The sequence below is a fragment of the Camellia sinensis genome, chromosome 13, assembly GCF_055761805.1.
Source record: "Camellia sinensis isolate YWXY chromosome 13, ASM5576180v1, whole genome shotgun sequence".
NCBI lineage: Eukaryota > Viridiplantae > Streptophyta > Magnoliopsida > Ericales > Theaceae > Camellia > Camellia sinensis.
The window spans coordinates 4,270,399-4,288,621 of NC_138973.1; the positions used below are offsets into that span (position 1 = coordinate 4,270,399).

Below are 18,223 nucleotides of genomic sequence, written 5' to 3' on the forward strand. Positions count from 1 at the left end.
ATAACCTCCCCTACAGCATATTGCCAAAGCTCCAATATTTAACTTAAAATTGGAAAAATTAAAAGGAGACTTATTTATAAGTCTTATTTCGGATACTTATGTTATGTTAAGTCCTGTGTAATTTCTTATAGAGTTTCAAGTCGTATTTAGATAAGAATGTATTCCACAAGATCCTATGAGTTGTAAATAAATCGTATTAATATATTATTATACACTATAATGACAAAACCATATATAGAAAATTGAATGTTACCATAGATCATATCTATATGAATGTGAATTTCAAAATACACGAACAAGTAACATTTCACATTTAATTTAAAAAATAAAAAACCTAGTAAGTTTGCGAAACGTAACGTGACACGTTACGTTACGTTTATGTAGGTGTCACGTTACGTTACGTTTATGCAGGTGTCTGTTACGTTACGTTTATGTAGGTGTCACGTCACGTTATGTTTATGTAATGTCACGTCTGATATGGTCACGTTACGTTATGTTTATGTAAGTGTCACGTTACGTTTCGCAAACTTAATCTATGGTAACATTCAATTTCCTATATATGGTTTTACCATTATTTATTATATTAACAACTAATATTGAAGGTAAATGTCACGGACTTATGAGAACATAAATTTTTTAGTGGGACCGTATGTAATATAAGTCTTCCTAATAATACTTATAAATATTTTTTCCAAAATTTTATAAAAGGGTCTATTCTTCACAAAGTTCATTCTTTTATCAAGCGGACATTTTTTGTTGAATATATTACAAATGCCAGTTGTATTTGTTAAACATCTACCGAGAAGATTTAACCTTACCTTCGGTATCTGGTTGCACAAGAATCAAATCTTTTTCATTATCATTAATCAAGAATATCACTATTTCAAATTCAATATAAAATAAATTAATTGAGCTAGTATAGTTGATTACGCTTGAATACTCTCAATTCACATGTCAGGGAATCTAAAAGCAAAGTTCGATTTTTATTAATTGTTTATATTTATTTATTTTTCATTATAAGACTCTTTCTTGTATTGATGTAGTAGTTTTAAGTTTTGGCCTTACGATTATGTGTTCTTAGACTTTCTTGTAATTTGATTGTCCAATTTCACATAATTTCTCCCAACAAGAAATGGCTAAAGGTAAATCATCATGGTCTCATAAATTAAAACTTGGGTAAATTAATCCTTCACATCAAATCTCAATTAATTCTTCATTTTTTAATCATAAGTTAGTCCGTTGCACTTTTAATCAAGTTGCAATTTGACCCTTTTGATAATTTGTCGTTAAATTGCCTAACGAAAATTGTTATGTAATTCTAATATGAGACAATTTTAGGACAAAAATATAAAATACTTTTTCTTTTATTTTCTTCTTCTCTATTTGCTCACTGTATTTTATTCTTTTTGCTTTTAATTTACCTTGTTTGAGGGGACAAATGAAAATAAAATACTACATGACAAGAGATGATAATTCAAACATTTCTTAACAACAAACAAAATCTTTGAAGGACATTGTTTTTTAGGTTGTCTTTTGTGCAACTTTTTTTTCCTTGATTTTTCTTAGATAATATTAAAAGTTGAACTTTTTATGGGTTTTAAAATATATATCTAAAAAAGTTGTCTAAAAAACTAACATAAATGCAATTGTCAAACCAAGCCTCTCTGTGATGCTGCACACGTCTAAAAATAATATATTATCTGCTTTCAAGAAAAAGATAAATCAAAGCCTAGAAAATATTCTTTTCTTTTTTTTTCTTTTCTTTTCTTTTCTTTTTTTAAAATTTTATTTTATGAAAGATTGTCTGAACCTAACAGTTTTTTTTTGTCTTTAAAATAAAAGTGAAAACATTTGACATAGCACGACATAAAACAAACACGGACTAAAAATAGTAAAAGACGGTAACACGAAAAAATAAAATGATTGAATTAATGTTGAACTAATTTTGATACAAACCCGAAATAACATGGCACAATGTCCACCTTAAAGCATCACCCTAAATTTTTTGCTTTTTTAAATGACCATATTTGGTAAATTTTCTAGCTTTTTGGCTTTTAAATATAAAATGACCAATGTGTCTTCTAGCTTTTAGGCTTTTCTGCAAGTCACCCTTTATTTTCAAATGAGACTATTGAATCTCTCCTTTTTTTATGTTAAAAAATTCAAAATTTGACTATTACTTATAGTTTTTAATAAAAAAATAAAATAAAAAGCTAAAACCCATACTAACAAGTTACAGCCCACAACAAAAACTACTGACGGCATGGCATGCCACTACAATTTTTCTCAGGCAAGTGTTATTTGCGAAGAAATATTTATCCTCCAAAAATACCAAATTCTAGTTATTTTATTTATTTTAACTAACCTAGTTCTTTATTGAAACAATATAATTTGAAGGATATGTGGGGATCTTGGGTTGCAACTTTTAGTTTTGGATTTGAAGGTAAATTTTTTTAATTGCATGTGATTGTACATCTAGATTTACGTGGGTAACAATGGGCCCAAATAAAATTATAATTTTTACCAGGGTCATTGAGTGTGATATGGTTATGGATCTAATCTATGCATTTAATAGTTAGCCCAAAGGAAGCCTTATACTGCATTTGAATTAATTGTTTTTACTGAATTTTTAATGTAACTATGAGTTTTTTTGGGGCATTTTTTAAAAAATTTATATTAAATTGGGTTAATTACACCATCACCCTCTTAACTATTTGTAAATATCATTTTACTTCTCTCATCCATGAACTTGTAGATTTTGAACCCCTCATCGATGAGACCTCTATCTGGTTACTTTAAATGCATATATATATATATATATACACATTCTTTTGTTAAGCTCAATATTTGGAAAGAAGAAATACAGTTGAATATAACTTAAAGCCTTCTAATTTCAAGGGTAATATAATTTGTGCAACAGTTGTCTTAAAACTGACAGCTAAAAATTTAAAATAAACAAGGACAAAAGGAAAAAAGTAAAACCCTGAAGAAAAAAAAATACTGTTGGGTACCTCAATTGAGTTCCTAGAGTAACGGATCAATGCGATCCTAGATATTGGCAAATTTTCCTCGCTGACTATCTCCAGGTATTAGTACGATTTGGTCGTTGATTCCAAATCTGGGTTATCTTCTCTCTTTTTTCCCCTCTTAGTGCGACTCTGCTTCAAGAAGGATGTTCGTGGCTGCATTGATGTCGTTTCTGGCATGCATAAGCGCCTGCCTGGCAGAGTTCCGGTCAAAACCCATTGAAACGAGTGTTGCAATAGAATCCTCTGGTGGCTCTATGGTGGATGGCATGGGAGGTGCAGGGTAATTTGCCTGAAATTGAGTAAAAAGAATACAGATGATTGAAGGAAAAGATAATGCTGGGGTGGGGGGGGTAAAAATAACAACAGGACAGTCGGTATTTTATCTAATATCTAATATTCATACAAAAGTTGAAATGATATGTAAAGCAGAATCTGGGAAATGGGTGTTCACAGCATATAATCTGGGAATCACTTTTTATTCACAGCATTCAACCAAATGAATTGTGAAAAGCAGACAACTCGTAAACAAATTTTTTTTTTTTGGGTTCAGAAACAATTGAACATATAAGTGATTATTAAAGCCTCGTTTGGGAACAAGCTTCTTTAATAACTTTTTGATTTTTTGTCTAAAATATAATGTAAAAAAAACTAGTATGTTCGGGATGACTTGTTGACTTTTTGATTTTTTTAGTGACTTTTTCACTTTTAGGCTAAAAGGTGATGTTGGTAATCCAAGAAAAATTACACCAAATCATTGTAAATATCCAAAAGTGATTCATTCTTTGATGCATGCCAGAAAAAAAAAAAAAAAAAAAATCTATATTTTTCATACATATATGCATATATTACTTAACTGAAAAGAAACTATAAGGCCTTGTTTGGTTTGTTTTTGAGAAACAAATTTTCAAAATTTTTTTTGGTTTAGTGATTTTGAAATTTTTTTTTTCCAAAATCACTTTATATCTTCTACACATCAATCAATCACTTTTTCTCTCTCCTCTCTCATTCTCAATCATTTTTTCTCTCACACACATTTACTCAATTACAACAAAATATCAAATCATCTCAAACTCTCATATTCCAAAACTATTTCCAAAATATACAACCAAACAAATCAAAAAAAAATATAAACTCTTTCCCCAAGATTTTTTTTGAAATTTATCTCTCAAAACCAAACCAAACACACCCTAAATATTCATATAATCTATACTATATATTATGAATTCATGCATATAACATAAGCCAACAGAAAATACACTTGCCTCTACTTGGCGAGCTGTGTAGGAAGGTATGTTCCCAAGAACATTTCTACTAGGTGCTGCAGGTGGTGTGCTCCCAACAGATGGCCAAGAAAACCGCAAAAAGAATGAGGCAATGAAGTCCGGCAACTGAAAACAAGAAACAGAGTTGCATAATCATGTATAACTTTCAGATACATCACACTGATCTCTGGTAACGTCAACCTTCTGGGCTCAAGCAATGTCAATCTAGGGAAATAGGATTGTGACAATACACAAAGTTGATCTTCTTTAAACCCATCATTTCAAGTTGATATGCTCTATTTATAAAGCCCTTCTCTCCTCCTGAACATTTTAGCCCTTATATGATAACCTTAAACTGCACTTCTTTCTAATATTCTCAAGGACATGTGGACTCCTTGAAAAGTGAATTATCAAAACAGAAAGGGCAATAATCTATACAATAATGCAAGAGTTACCACATTTTAATACCATATTATGTTGATCATGTTATTTGTCGGCACAATATTGATGGTAATATGCTATAAAAATGTGGTGTCTTAATCGATGTTGTAGAAGAGCAGTTATAAACAAGAAATATATCCTGTATTCTGGAGTCAGCACTCTTAGATTCGGGGCATCAAGGAGTGTATCCACTTTGAAAAAACTAACATCTTACAATGATTGAGAACATGTACTTGGGTCTGCAGCTCAGATACAATTGCTTTCCTCCTACCCATACATCCAATTGTGCTACAATACAGCATCAACAATGCACAAAGTCATAGACATATGGCATGGCCTATTTTAAAACTCATTTTAGATATTTTAACTTTTTGAGCATCAAATTATATCCTCGTGCATGCTCAACGAATTTGAATGCCCCTAACCAACATAGATCACTGAATTACCATGTGAACTAGGTTAACATTTAGGTGTGCAAATAGACAATAAGATATACTTAAAAAATATACAGAACAGAACAGAACCTTTAGCCTGCGGATGTGAAGGACATTTAAGCGATATAAGGAACCAGCAAGGATGCCACATATTCCCGGCAAAATAGATCTTTTCCAGGACGACAAAAGAAGCTGCAAGATACAAACTCAAATTAAGATGAAGGAAGAATGGGAACAACTGAAGTGTTAAGCATTTTCAATGAGCCCATGTTCCAGATAATTGCCACAGGAGAACTTCAATTACCTGAAGACCAGCTAAATATATGAAAGATTTGTCTGAAAAGCGGAGGCCAAATACACGGAACCGTGTTGAAACTGGAATGTCAAGATAGAAGGGTACAAATGAAGAAAATATCACACCATAGGGACCAGATGTGAGTACATTCAAGGTGGGATCTGCACACACAAAAAAAAAAAAAAAGACAACAGCTACTAAGTTGGAAATTTATTGGAGAAATATGGTGTAAATTTTACCTACAAGACTATTGCAGCAAAAGCACCTTGTGGTGACAAGAATTATGTTAAACAGTAATAATAATACGATAAAACAGTCCCAAGAAGATAATACTTGAACTAGACGCAACGTCATGGGAAAATACAAGCTATAGATACATATTTCGTATTGTGCGTACGAGTGCAGCCGTACCGGTTAAGTACTCAATATTTGTATGGCAATATTTTCTGAGTACCCATGCTTCATATTCTCATTACTACAGTTAAGAATATGTGGGTTCAGTTACTGCAACATTGGCCTTTTACTACCGATTTGGGAACAATTAGGAGGAGTTTATGATTGCATCCTTGCTTTCTAGTTTAGATTCCAATCTACATGGCTTCAAGGATGATATTCTCGCTTGTGATATTCTCGTTTATTGTGCTCATCGTTAGGCCACAGGTAGCTTTACGGACTAAATTGTGATTGATCAAGGTCTTGTAATTTATGTTATGGCAAAGCTCTAAACCTGACAGATAAAAACTCTTGGGAGTTCAGTTGGTGGCAGGAGAGGGGCTTGGGCTTGTAGTCATTGATGAAACCAAATGTGAATCGCAGATAGACAAAATACAGAGAAGAGAATTGGAAGCAATCATATATTGTATTTCTTGGAGTTCTTCGAAAACTACTACATCCTTCTTTTTCTTAAAGCTGCCTTAGTTTCTCTGTAAAAATCACAGTTGAAACTTCTCGGATCACTTCAAAAGATGGAATGTAAATGGTGCTTTTAAAGGTAAGCTAACAGCATTGTTTGCAATTTTAAGTGACTTCTATATTCATTCTTTCAAACTATTAGTAAAGCTTCAAGAAATGGCAAATGGTCATCTCTGCTTGACCTTATCGCTTAATATCTCATACCATTGACCAATTGACATTGTAGATGGTCACTGCAATCCTAAAAAGTCAAGGTTTATTTGGGAAACCAAGATTGGTTATCTAGGCGTTCCCACACTTCAGTGTCATCTAAACCCACCGGTGCCATGTACATTTGCAATGTTGGGCTGCCTTTTAAGTTAATAAGCTTTGTCCTCTGGCTGACCTTCCAACTAAGATATTAGGTTGACCAAGAGTAGACTGGTCAAGCTCACCTTTAGTCGCACGAAGTGGGGGAGGAGGCAAGGGCAGGAGCAAGAGCGGGAGTGGGAGCAGAGAAGCAAGGGTATATAGAAGTTTCTAAGGTTAGGAGCATCTATGGGAGCGTATATATACTTTATATATTAAATAAATAAATATATTCTAACAATTATTTGTTGTTGCTAGTTGTAATATGTGTTAAATATGAATAAACATTAAAGATTGATGTCAACTACAAATTGTCTCTGTTAAGTATAAATGAATATTATGTAAATAAAAAGTATTGGAAAAAGGGGGATTTTTTTTTTTTTTAGATTTGTATGTTTGAGAGGTTCTATCTCAGTTGGGAGTAAGTTTCTTCCTCGATGGGAGCGAGTCTCTTACAATTTCTTACTTGGGAGAGTAGAATCGCGCTCTTCTTTACAGGTATGAGAGAAATAAGGAAATAAATTCCTAATTGTGCGTTAGAAACCCCAAACTACAAGAATTAATTAAATTTATATTCTAACAATGACAACCTCTATGATTATGTACTTGCCCTTCAGATGGATATATTTTTCTTCAATACACTGTACAACATGAAAATGTATGAGAGCAAGAAAGAAAACATGTTTTGCCAAGGACTAAAATACAAGTTAGAAACAAAGGGGAGAAAAAAAGGAAAGATAAGCAGTGCACCAATGGTGCGTATTATTAGAAATTAAAAGAGCATCAAGCAGGATTATGGTGAACATTGTATACCTTTAAGTAATGCTAATGCAAGGACCTCAAACAGTAAAGATACAATAACTGAGAACAGGACAAACACCTGCACAACAAGAACCAGGTATTAGAAAGTTGAACTCCATGCCAACACACAGAAAAGTAATAAAAAAATAAATAATAATTAAAAATTGTCCGTTTATTCCTTTTTTAAGTTTCTATGGAGAGAAATATTAACAATTAATTAGAAAAGATGAACGCCAACCATTCATCAAAACCAATGAAAAAGTCATCCAATATTTTTACTAGAGAATTATTTGTAAAAACATAAATATCAGATAGAGAATTTATTAGCATAAAAATTTATTTTGTAGGCAAATAAAGAGCAGCAAGATAAACTGGTTAAAAAAACTAGGAACGCGCAAACGTGAGGAATTCGTAAACAGAAACAATATTTAATCATTCAAGCAATGTTTAGCTCTTGGCTGCATTATGTCCAAGACCTGAACCAAAGGGTAGTATAATTAGAAGATGGCATGAATTTTCATCCTGAATATTGAGAACCAGTTGGTTGAACAGATTAATGCAGTTGACCTTTCAATTGTTAACCACTGGTCACAATAACAACGATTATTTAGTTCAATGCGTGATAGAAACATGTTCAGAAATGAAGCTTAATATTACATGAGCGATGAAACTGTTATTGTTGTTAGACACTAGAAATGGGTCCAAGTCAGGAGACACTTAAGTGATAAGGAATCCATAAGACAAGAGTGCATAGCATTTCTTTTTCTTTTATTGCATCATTTTATTCAGATCTATAAAAGTTAATGATATAAAATAAAAATTAAGAGTTGGAAAAAATAGAACCTGTCAAAATAAACATGAAATTCGATAAATAAAACCCCCCTTCAACTAATGGCCAAGACTTTAGCCAGCAAGTTATAAAAGAAGCATTCAAGCTCCTCTCAAACTCCCCATACTCAAAGAAATGATGCGTCATCCCCGTCACCTCCTCCCTATCTCCTCCCTATCATCCCCATCACCTCCTCCCTCACTACATCCCAACATTGTTGCAAGTCCATGACATCCCACCTAGACCTGGATTGTCAACATTTAAACAATTAAAAATACCCACCACTTCCTCTTCAATGAAAGGCTTTTCCAGTCAAGCCTTATTCCCTTAAGATATCCTATAAAATTCCATCCCATCCAGTCTCGGTTGCCTCTGAAGCGTTTCCGCATACAACCCTCATAAAAGTCAAAAATCCCCTACTGATTCTCTTCCTCTCATTATAACTCAGTGCCCTCTATTTGTATCCTTGCTATGAGACTGCGTCATCTATGAGCATTAGTCACCCAATGAAAGAAACAAGTGATCCGGTCCCCTTCTTGCAATCATAAAAATCTTACCTTTTGGAGCAGCTAATATCCCTTTTTTTTTTTTTTTTTGGGTGGTGTGTGTGCCAGAGTTTATTTCAGCTTGTGGATGCGAATTGGGTCATTCCTCTATCTTGCTCTTAGTATCGCATATGCTTGAGATTGACATAAGTGCCTTTGTGTTGCCTAGAACGTGGATCATTCCGTACGTAGAACAGGAACAGGAACAAGAACATGGTATACCTCATGCTATAAAATATGGTACGATAAGGGTAAACTACTATATATTACACTTAGAATTTAAGGTACTTCTAGAGTAATTTTCTTTTAACTATTATGCATTCAATAAAATGTAAAATATATATATTCATGTAGCAAAACATTTCTATGAGCACTATGACCCATTTTTTATGTTTTTGTGCCAAAACTTAACTCTCCATAAAATTTTAATTGTTTTGGAAATATATTGAAAAACACTTTTAGAGTCACTAAATTAATTGTTTTGGAACGAAAGTGTGCCGATATGCAATTCACTAGGGTATTCGCATTTTCTAGTAACATTTAATAAAATTCAACGACCCAAACTTTATGGAAGTGCATGGTTTGCGCAATTTTTAGGTGATTTGGTCAAAGTGTATTGCGAGTATTTGATGAGAAGTTAGAAGACTTTAGGAAGTTATGGATAGAAGTGTTATTTATCTTTTTTTTTGGGTGTCTGTATCTCTTCCTTTTGAGAAGATTCTATTGTTTTTTTATTCAAAAAAATTGAAGGGCTATGTGTGAGATGTAACTTTGGGTTTTTTATCTTCTTGTTGGTGGAATTTTGGTTCTCCCCTATTGTAACATTTTCCTTTTTTATTATTAATAAAATTTTCTTTATTGATGATCCAAAAAAATCTCCTCCAACTTTGCTATTCTAGCAAACTTTTTTTATTAACAAAAAAATACATAATATTTGTTAATTAGATTTTTTTTTTTTTAAAGCACAAAAATGATGTAAAGGAAGACAAGAATTCCTCCAACAAGTAACAACAACTCCTAATCACAAACCGCTCTCATCACTTTTAATCAAAAACAAGGGAATCCCCTTAAAAGCAAGGAAAAATCGATTTTTATACATATATAGAACTTGTGCTCAGCTTGCTTGGGCTACCTTATTCGGATTGAAAATTTTAGCGAAGGCCCGGTCTTGTGTTTCAATATATATTGCCCAAGTACGAAAATTTTATAGGTTAGGATCGAGTTGCTCAATTAGGACTGCCAAGTTGCACCCCTAGTATGTATCAATAGCGGTTGAAGTTTTTTTTATTTATTTATTGTGAAAAGGTTAGGAGACAAACCTCCGTAAAGGGGTTGTGAGGAGCAAGACCCACTCGAAGGAGTCACTTTTATCCTTAACGACTTTTTGTTTTCTTGTTCATTCAGATTTTGAAGATGGTATGGTACTCTTTAAGACCTTGAACTTTGAGGACAAAGTTCTTTGAAATAGGAATGAATGTTATATACCTATTTAGTTAAGACTCTGTTAGGTATCTAAATAAATTTAATATTTAATTATGATAATGTTGGTTGGTAAGTTTTTAGAGGATATCCCTTGTATGCCTTCGTTTGGCATGTCAGACTTCTTAGCTTTTTGGCTATTTTAGCCACAAAAAGACAAAATAAGTTTTTTAACCCAATAAGACAAAACATCACATCCAAACTATAATCATTTCATTTTTTTCTCTCACAAAAGTCAAAAAAGCCAAAAAGCATATACCAAACGAGATTTTTTAGCCCTAGGTTAAAATAGCCAAAAAGCCAACCCACATCCCAAACATATTATGTAGATGTCACATGGCTTAGTAGAATAAAGATTCCAAGTTTGAAAATTAGGGTTTTTTTCTCAGGAGGTTATGTTTAAAGTGGGGTATTCTCCCTCCCTCTCTTCTTTGTTTTTTTATTTTATTTTTTCAGAAAGCTACGAAACAAATTTGAATATAAATTATCTTGCAGTTGTCCTACCCAATTCAAAGTATTAACTAAGCGGAAAACAAAAGTTTAAAGAGGTGTCAACCAATAGAAGGATCAAAGTTAATTGGCTTTTAAACACTTGACATGTTTACCGTCTCAGTGGTACTTGGACACATTGTAGTGCCAAGACATCCATTAAAATGAGTATGGCACTTGCTCTTGTTATTTATTTATTTATTATTATTTTATTTTATTTATAAATAACACTTGCTCTTGTTCTTTTTTCAGTAAAGATTTGCTTGTTCAAACAAAAACCAAATATTTACTCCAGCTTCTACAAGAAAAATGTTTGACTATAAAAGGCAAACAAACATAGATGGTAGATTAACAATATCATCCTCTGCAATCCATTAGGCTCAGGATGTTGATATAATAATAAAACAAAGAGCTAATGATTAATTTTGGATTGAATTGATCTTTAAGTACTTACTGAGTATTTATTGGAACCTATCTGTCTCTCAAATACTCGAAAGTAGTACAGCAGATATAGCCCAAACATCATTTCTGGTGTAGATGAAAAGGCAAGAACCGACACAATTGGCTTCCAGAGTTGAAGCTTCTTGAAAATATCCTGTAATAAAGAAAAAAAAATGAAACAGGTACATATGCATCTAAAGTTATACCACACCCTCATTTCTTTAAGCACCACATACTACCCAGAAGATTTCCAAGTTTAGTTTATAGCTTCAACAGATCATTTTTTTTTTTTTGGGGCGGGGGGGTTAAGTATAACAGCTCATATTTGAAAATGAGAAAGCATGATGAATTCTTCATCTATGTGATTGCACACCTATACATATGCAAACTTATTGTATGTGGTAAATGAAAACTGCAAGCACAAAAATGCATGGTACCCAATAGAAGCTACCCCAATTCTCTCACACCCGAGGAAAAAGCTACCCCAAACAGGACCTAATTCTTAAAAATTCCTCTCAGAGTAAAAATAAATAAATAAATAACTCATTTGGATTGTCACTTGTTATTAGAATACCTAAGAAGTGCAAATAGTACTCATTTTCGCTCATGCAGATAGCGAGCAAAAAATAATAGAACACATATTTGAACATCTTTTGTCAAGATAAAAATTGCTCAAGACATTCTTTCTTTCTTCAATAGAAAAATAGCTCAAGACATTCCCCATCTTGATCCTATATTCTGTTTTGTGCTTTACGGCCTTCATGGTGGTACTAAAAACTTTATGTCTCTGTTTGATTGGCCAAAAACTTTTTATCTTGAATAGTAAGAAAATTCACCTAATGAAATTCTCAATTATAGACAAGTCAATAAACCTTTCTGACTAAATGGTGGAAGGTCATGGTAGCAACAACATTAGAAAGCCCAACAAAATGAGAGAGATGGGAAGGCTTTAAACAATCTTAAAGATGTGGTGAAACTGCTAAATTCCACAAACTGATCCAGTAACTAGATTCACAGGTTTGCTACTTAAAACAAAATTTTCTAGCATAAAGCACCACAACTGCTTTGGAAACTTTTCTGGGGATGATCATTATACTTCTCAAGACAAATAAATATGCATTGCATCTCTTCATAACTTTAGAGTTGTTCTCTTTTTTACTATGAATGAAGCACTTCCTTGACTAATTTTTCTCTCTTTTTTAAAAACTCCTCATAAACAAAACATAGGGTACAGACCATGAGATTAATATATAGTTGCAGCATATCCTTGTAAGCAGCATCTAACATATCAGCAGGATGTATTGAGTAACTTCATCATAAATGGTTGTCTAATGCCAAAATGATTATTATGGAACCTTGGCATTTAGAGCCCTTTTTGAGCATTCTCGGAGGGTGCTCACATTTATTGATAGTTCACGGTCTTTAAAAAATAAAAATAAAATAAAACATTGCACTCGAGTCATGTAGTAAAGGCTGCTACTCACATATTTTCATAATGGAACTAGGAGAAAAGGATAAACCAACTTGAGATACAATCATAGGGTGGAGTTGGTCACGAACAAAGCTTCAAAGCCTAAAATCTGAAGTGCACATATGTGCCTTGAAAATTCAATGGTGTATCTTGTATTCTTGATCTTTTATACAATTGTGCGGCATACTCTTCTTTGAGTTGCCATAAACTTTTATAAGGTTCCTCCTAAATCCATGCAATGCAACATAGAAACTCCAAAAGCCCCTCAATCTTTTAGGTTATAAAATATTTTCCAATGTTTCTTCGGAAATCCACTGATGTTGGGCCAAGCAATGCAACATAGAAAACCAAGTAGGAAGACTTGGTATGGTCTACCCTAAACCAAAACCACCAGAAAGAACAAAAGTATGTGAACCTCAACCATCAAATCCTCAAAACGGTGCAAGGAAACTCTTAAGAGCTAAAAGATGTTTCAGAAATCTCTGTAACCAGTAAGAAACCAGCAAGATTATACACATGCCATAACAAATTTATCATGAAATAGGATTCAAATTTCCCAGCTTCATTTGCTTTGCAGCAAATCCTGAACCACAGCACTGGAAATCAACTCTAAAAACCATGCACTAAGTTCTTTGCCAGACAATTATCTAAAACATAAATGATTTAAAAGGAACTAATTTCTACTATAGCTATAAAGTCTCACTTTGAGTACTGCTAGTGAGAACCAGGCAACAAATATACCCATAAAGTAACTTTTAGCTATGGGACTCAAAATAAATGGTGTGCATTGAATACTAATGATAACATAAAAGCCACTAGCAGTTACACCTGAAGAGTAGAAATATATCGTAGCAATGATACTTTAAAATGACAACCCACATAAGTTTAAATCAAGTTTAGCCAACACATTAAAGTCTGAAGCACCAAGTAATGGGAAATTACCACCAGAAATGAGAGCAAGAGATTGAGAATAATAAGAAAATTTGGTTCAAATCTACCTCTAGTAAAACCTACTTCTCAGTTACATCTGAAAACCAGTAATCACCAACTACATATCATCTGCAGTATCATAAATCATCAGGATTTCCATCTTAATTAAGCAAAAACACAAAACCCATATGCAATTACATTAAGGGCAACACGCCATTAATCAACATACACAAAACAAGAGTCAAACTTGTGATAATCTACACACTGAAAATGAAAAATACTGAAAACCCAATTCGAATTTGCAAATGCCTGATACGATAAACGATTTGCAAGCAACAATACATCAAAATCTACATGGAAAAACCCAAAAGGGACAAGTGGGTAACAGAGAAACAACAAAAGAAAGAGAACCCAGATAGGGAAAACACCTGATACGATAAACCCAGTTTACTTGAACGACCTTGGATCCCAAAGATGATGGTGAAGAGGGCACACGCAATAACGAATGTTCTTGTGACTGGAGCATTATCTGTGACAAAAACAATAAGAAGAAGACATAGTTAGAGAGAATTGAGAGTATGTATTGGAAATTAAACAAATGATTTTTGAATTTTTGGATGAAATACGTACTGAAACCAGATGGGCCGCCGTTCATCTTCGCAGTGAACCAACGACCTTCTTCTCCTTCTAGACTTCGGTTTGGTTTGCTCTTTCTGTCTCTGCCCTTTTCTTCGGTTTTCTCTTTTTTATTATTTATTTATTTGTTTGTGTTTCTCTGGGCTCTCGTCTTTCTCTATCGATAAGTTATTCGTTGTCTTGGCACACCGCTCTGTGGTGTGTCAATAGTGTTATAATTGTTAAGGGTAATATTTGAGGTATCAAATTTTTTTTATTAAATAAATAATTAAATGTCTCATATGAATATATGATTTATAATTTTGTAGATTCATATTTATGTAAAATATTTAGTTATTTTTTTAATAAAAAATTTAAAATCTATAATATTTTTTAATTGACAATTATAAATTTATATTGATTAATTAAGAATATAAAATAATATAATAAATTGTGATTAAGGTGGTATATAATAAAATTTATAATTTTGCCCGAAGTCTTGTTACTCAACTCAAGCCCATCTAGCTCGTGCTTGTATTATGGGTGGGGATGTCCGACCCGACTGAGGATTATATTGGGCGCGGGTCTATAGTTTGAAGCTTGGACTAACTAGTGTGTCCAACGTGTTAGTTCACCCATCAATAAGGCATGTTGGCTTGTGAGAGAACATCAAATCGAATTACTTTACGAGTCTGATAAAAAAATGTAATAAAACAAGGTTTAAATATCAATTTGATAGGCTGAGCTTGTGACCGACCTACGAGACCATTTATTTGGGTTCGGGACTCGGGTTGTGGCGAGCGAGCTAGGCCAACTCGAGCCTAAAATATAAAAGTCACCTGCGGATTAATTTTTAATGTAAGGAATAAAAGATACAAGGGGATAAATAATACAAAATATTAGGAATAATAATTAATAAATGACAAGATTTCAAAGATACAATACATAAAATAAATAAATAAATAAATAATGAAAATATAATTGGAGTGAGAAGGATAAAGCAATGCAGGTTACCAAAATCTATTGAAAATGTTAAGAATTTTAAATATTTTATCAAATATTTGAATAATGATTAAGACTCCTTTTCCCCTACTCCCTTTGACTCCCTCTCTTTCCTGATTGGCCAATTTTTATTTATTTATTTATTTATTTTTTCCCTCCAATCACCACCCGCCACATGAGTGTGCGGGTGGTGGGGGTTGATGATTAAGAGGGTCTCAATCACAACCGATTCTATTAAATATCTTATATGTGTGTAGGCCTGCACTATGTGAGTTACATGTGGATCTCACACTCATGTGAGATATTTGATACTAAATTTTGATACAATATTTAGAATCCCTAATATTATTCAAATCTATTATTGTTCTTGCTTCTTCATTGGTGCCAAAGAACATTAAAAGGAAAAAATTTGCAGAGATGAGATATGTGAGAGTAGGGTGCGACGAGGATAAATTGTTATCTGAAATTATGTGACATTTAGTTTTTTAGTGGTGTTACGTCTCTTAATATATCACTGTCATTTTAACTTTTATGAATATCTCTACTAATTTGGCATTAGAGCTATTATTGCTATATTCGGCAGCTAAAGATGAAAAGTGTGCTCTAATGGTTGGTTATGGCAGCTACTATAACTGCCAAATCATTATGAAAAAACTCCTTCTCTCCCTCCTACTCGCTTGCCATTTTGGCAAAACTAAACACAGAAACACCTTGTTTGGTTTGTATTTGAGAAACATGTTTTGAGATAAAAAGTACGAAAATTTGTTTGGTTTGATTTTTTTTCAAAAGATATTTTGAAAAATTATTTTTAGAGAGAGTTTTGGGAAAAGTGATTGATTTGATGTGTATGAGAGAGATTTGTTTGGAAAATTTGTAAACCAAACAAGTTTTGAAAAAAAATTTTATAAAAATTTGTTTGGTTTGATTAACTTTGAAAACTTATTTGTAAAAAAATTTTCTCAAAAAAATTTCCGAAACACAAACCAAACAAGGCCACAAGTTTTTGTGTTTGGTTATGTTAAAATGACATATGACCATTGGAGTACTATTACTATAATTTCATCATTTACTATTATTTGTTGTCAAATTATAGTAATGGCAATACTAACATACTATTTTTCCATCAGAGATGCTCTAACAAGGTAAAAGAGAGAAAGAAAGAGAACAATAATGAAAAGTGTGGATTTCCCTTCAATGGTCAATTCCATGTCATTATAGGTAAATTGTGAATGCTTAATTAGAACAAAAATGCCTGGGAGCACTAAAAAGAGAGCATTAGGGGAGCACTAATGAGTTGGCTCCCTTGTGATGTGATGAGTGTCTTCGTTGTTTTTTTTTTTTTTTTTTACATTTCCAGCTCGTTAAAGTTATTAGTGCACTGTTTTTTAGAGCTCCCAATCAGGTCTATAATTAGAATTCAAAGCATTTTTCTTATTTTTTGAGGTTATGCTAATACACATCTTCAAAATAGTATGTACTATATATAAGTTGTGATATTAATGATACTGATTATAACGAATGTCATAATTAAATAATTTTAAATCATAACTAAAAAAATAGAGTAATATTATACAAATATATATATATATATATATATATAACTTTCATATATAATGATGTGACTCATTATAAAATTTTAATTTATAAACAAAATATTATTAAAAATAAAATTATTAATAATAATAACAATATCATATAATTATTATAAATTTTATGTATACATATAATTTTTGTTTGACACAGTGGGTGTTTGGAAAATTGCTATTTTAGTAGGCTATTTTAATTTTTGACTATTTGACTAGGCTAAATTTTTGAATAATGTTTGAGGGCCCGAAATTAGTGGCTCGAATTTGGCTCAAAACCCAAAACGACGTCGGTTTGGGTTTTGAATTTTTTTTTTTCTTCTTCTTCCTTCCTCTTCTTTCTTTTCTTCTTCTTCTTCTTCGTTTTGAACCTGAGAAGCAGAGGCGAGAGAGAGAAACAGAGGGGAGAGGTGGGAGCTCGTCGTCGGTCGTCGGCCGATCGTTGCCTCTACCTCCGCCCGCCTCCGCCTCTGCCTCTGCCTCTGCCTTTGCCTCCGCCCGCCTCCACCTCCACCTCCGCCTCCAACCCTATTTTTAGGGCCCCCTCCAGTTCTGCTTCCCCCTTCTCTTCTTCTTCTTCCTCCTTCTTCTCAAATTCGAGCCAAATTTGGCTCGAAACCCTTTCGGGCTCTGTAGCAGAGATGTAAATTTTTTGTGTTTGGAAAGATTGTTAGATTTTTTTTATAATTTGATGTGATGTTTGTAAGAGAAAAAGTAAAATGATTATAATTTGATGTGATATTTTATTTTATTAATTATTTTAACTTATTTTATTATTTTGTAAATTTTAACCCAAAAAATAAAAAAATAACATTTACCAAACATTCCATAATACAATTCAAAAAATGATTGAGAATACTAAAAAAAGAATACTCCCTCCGTCTCAAAATATTAGTCCCTTATTTCATTTTTTATTATCCCAAAATATTAGTCCCTCTTTATAAATCAAGTACAAAAATAATGTAAATTTCCTATTTTGCCCTTCTTTTAAATTAATAAACAATTTAAAAAGTACAATTATGACATTGATATTCCCAAAAAATGTACTATCAAAAGGGTAATTTTGGAAAATCAATTTTTTTCAAATGCAATAAGTGTACTACAAAAAAAAGTTAAATTCTCCAAAAGGGACCAATATTTTAAGACGGAGGGAGTACTAGAGAGAGCACTAATGAACTGACTCCCCATGATGTGATGAGTGTCCCTTCTGTTGTTATTGTTGTTGTTTTTATTTTTGTATATTTTTTTTTACATTTCTAATTCATTAGAGTTATCAGTATTCTGTTTTTTTAAAACACCAAATCAGCTCTAATAATA

At 32.5% G+C, this 18,223-nt stretch overlaps 1 protein-coding gene across 1 annotated transcript; it reads right to left on the minus strand.

Annotated features, from left to right (window-relative positions):
* Positions 1–2,866: 2,866 nt before the first annotated feature.
* Positions 2,867–14,550, minus strand: LOC114311209 (rhomboid-like protein 20). Its single transcript, XM_028257289.2, has 8 exons — positions 14,337–14,550; positions 14,135–14,235; positions 11,319–11,459; positions 7,535–7,601; positions 5,471–5,622; positions 5,257–5,358; positions 4,292–4,417; positions 2,867–3,318 (listed from the first exon to the last, which is right to left on the minus strand). Exons 1-8 carry the CDS (start codon positions 14,359–14,361, stop codon positions 3,148–3,150), a joined length of 885 nt encoding a protein of 294 aa, XP_028113090.1. The 5' UTR covers positions 14,362–14,550; the 3' UTR covers positions 2,867–3,147.
* Between the last annotated feature and the right edge of the window lie 3,673 nt (positions 14,551–18,223).

Bases quoted from the DNA above. Each gene is read 5' to 3' on its own strand.
- LOC114311209 (XM_028257289.2), bottom strand. From the start codon at position 14,361: ATGAACGGCGGCCCATCTGGTTTCA. The intron at 14,236-14,336 runs GTACGTATTTCA...TTTTTGTCACAG, and splicing joins CGGCGGCCCATCTGGTTTCA to ATAATGCTCCAGTCACAAGA. The intron at 3,319-4,291 runs GCAAGTGTATTT...ACTCAATTTCAG, and splicing joins ACACAGCTCGCCAAGTAGAG to GCAAATTACCCTGCACCTCC.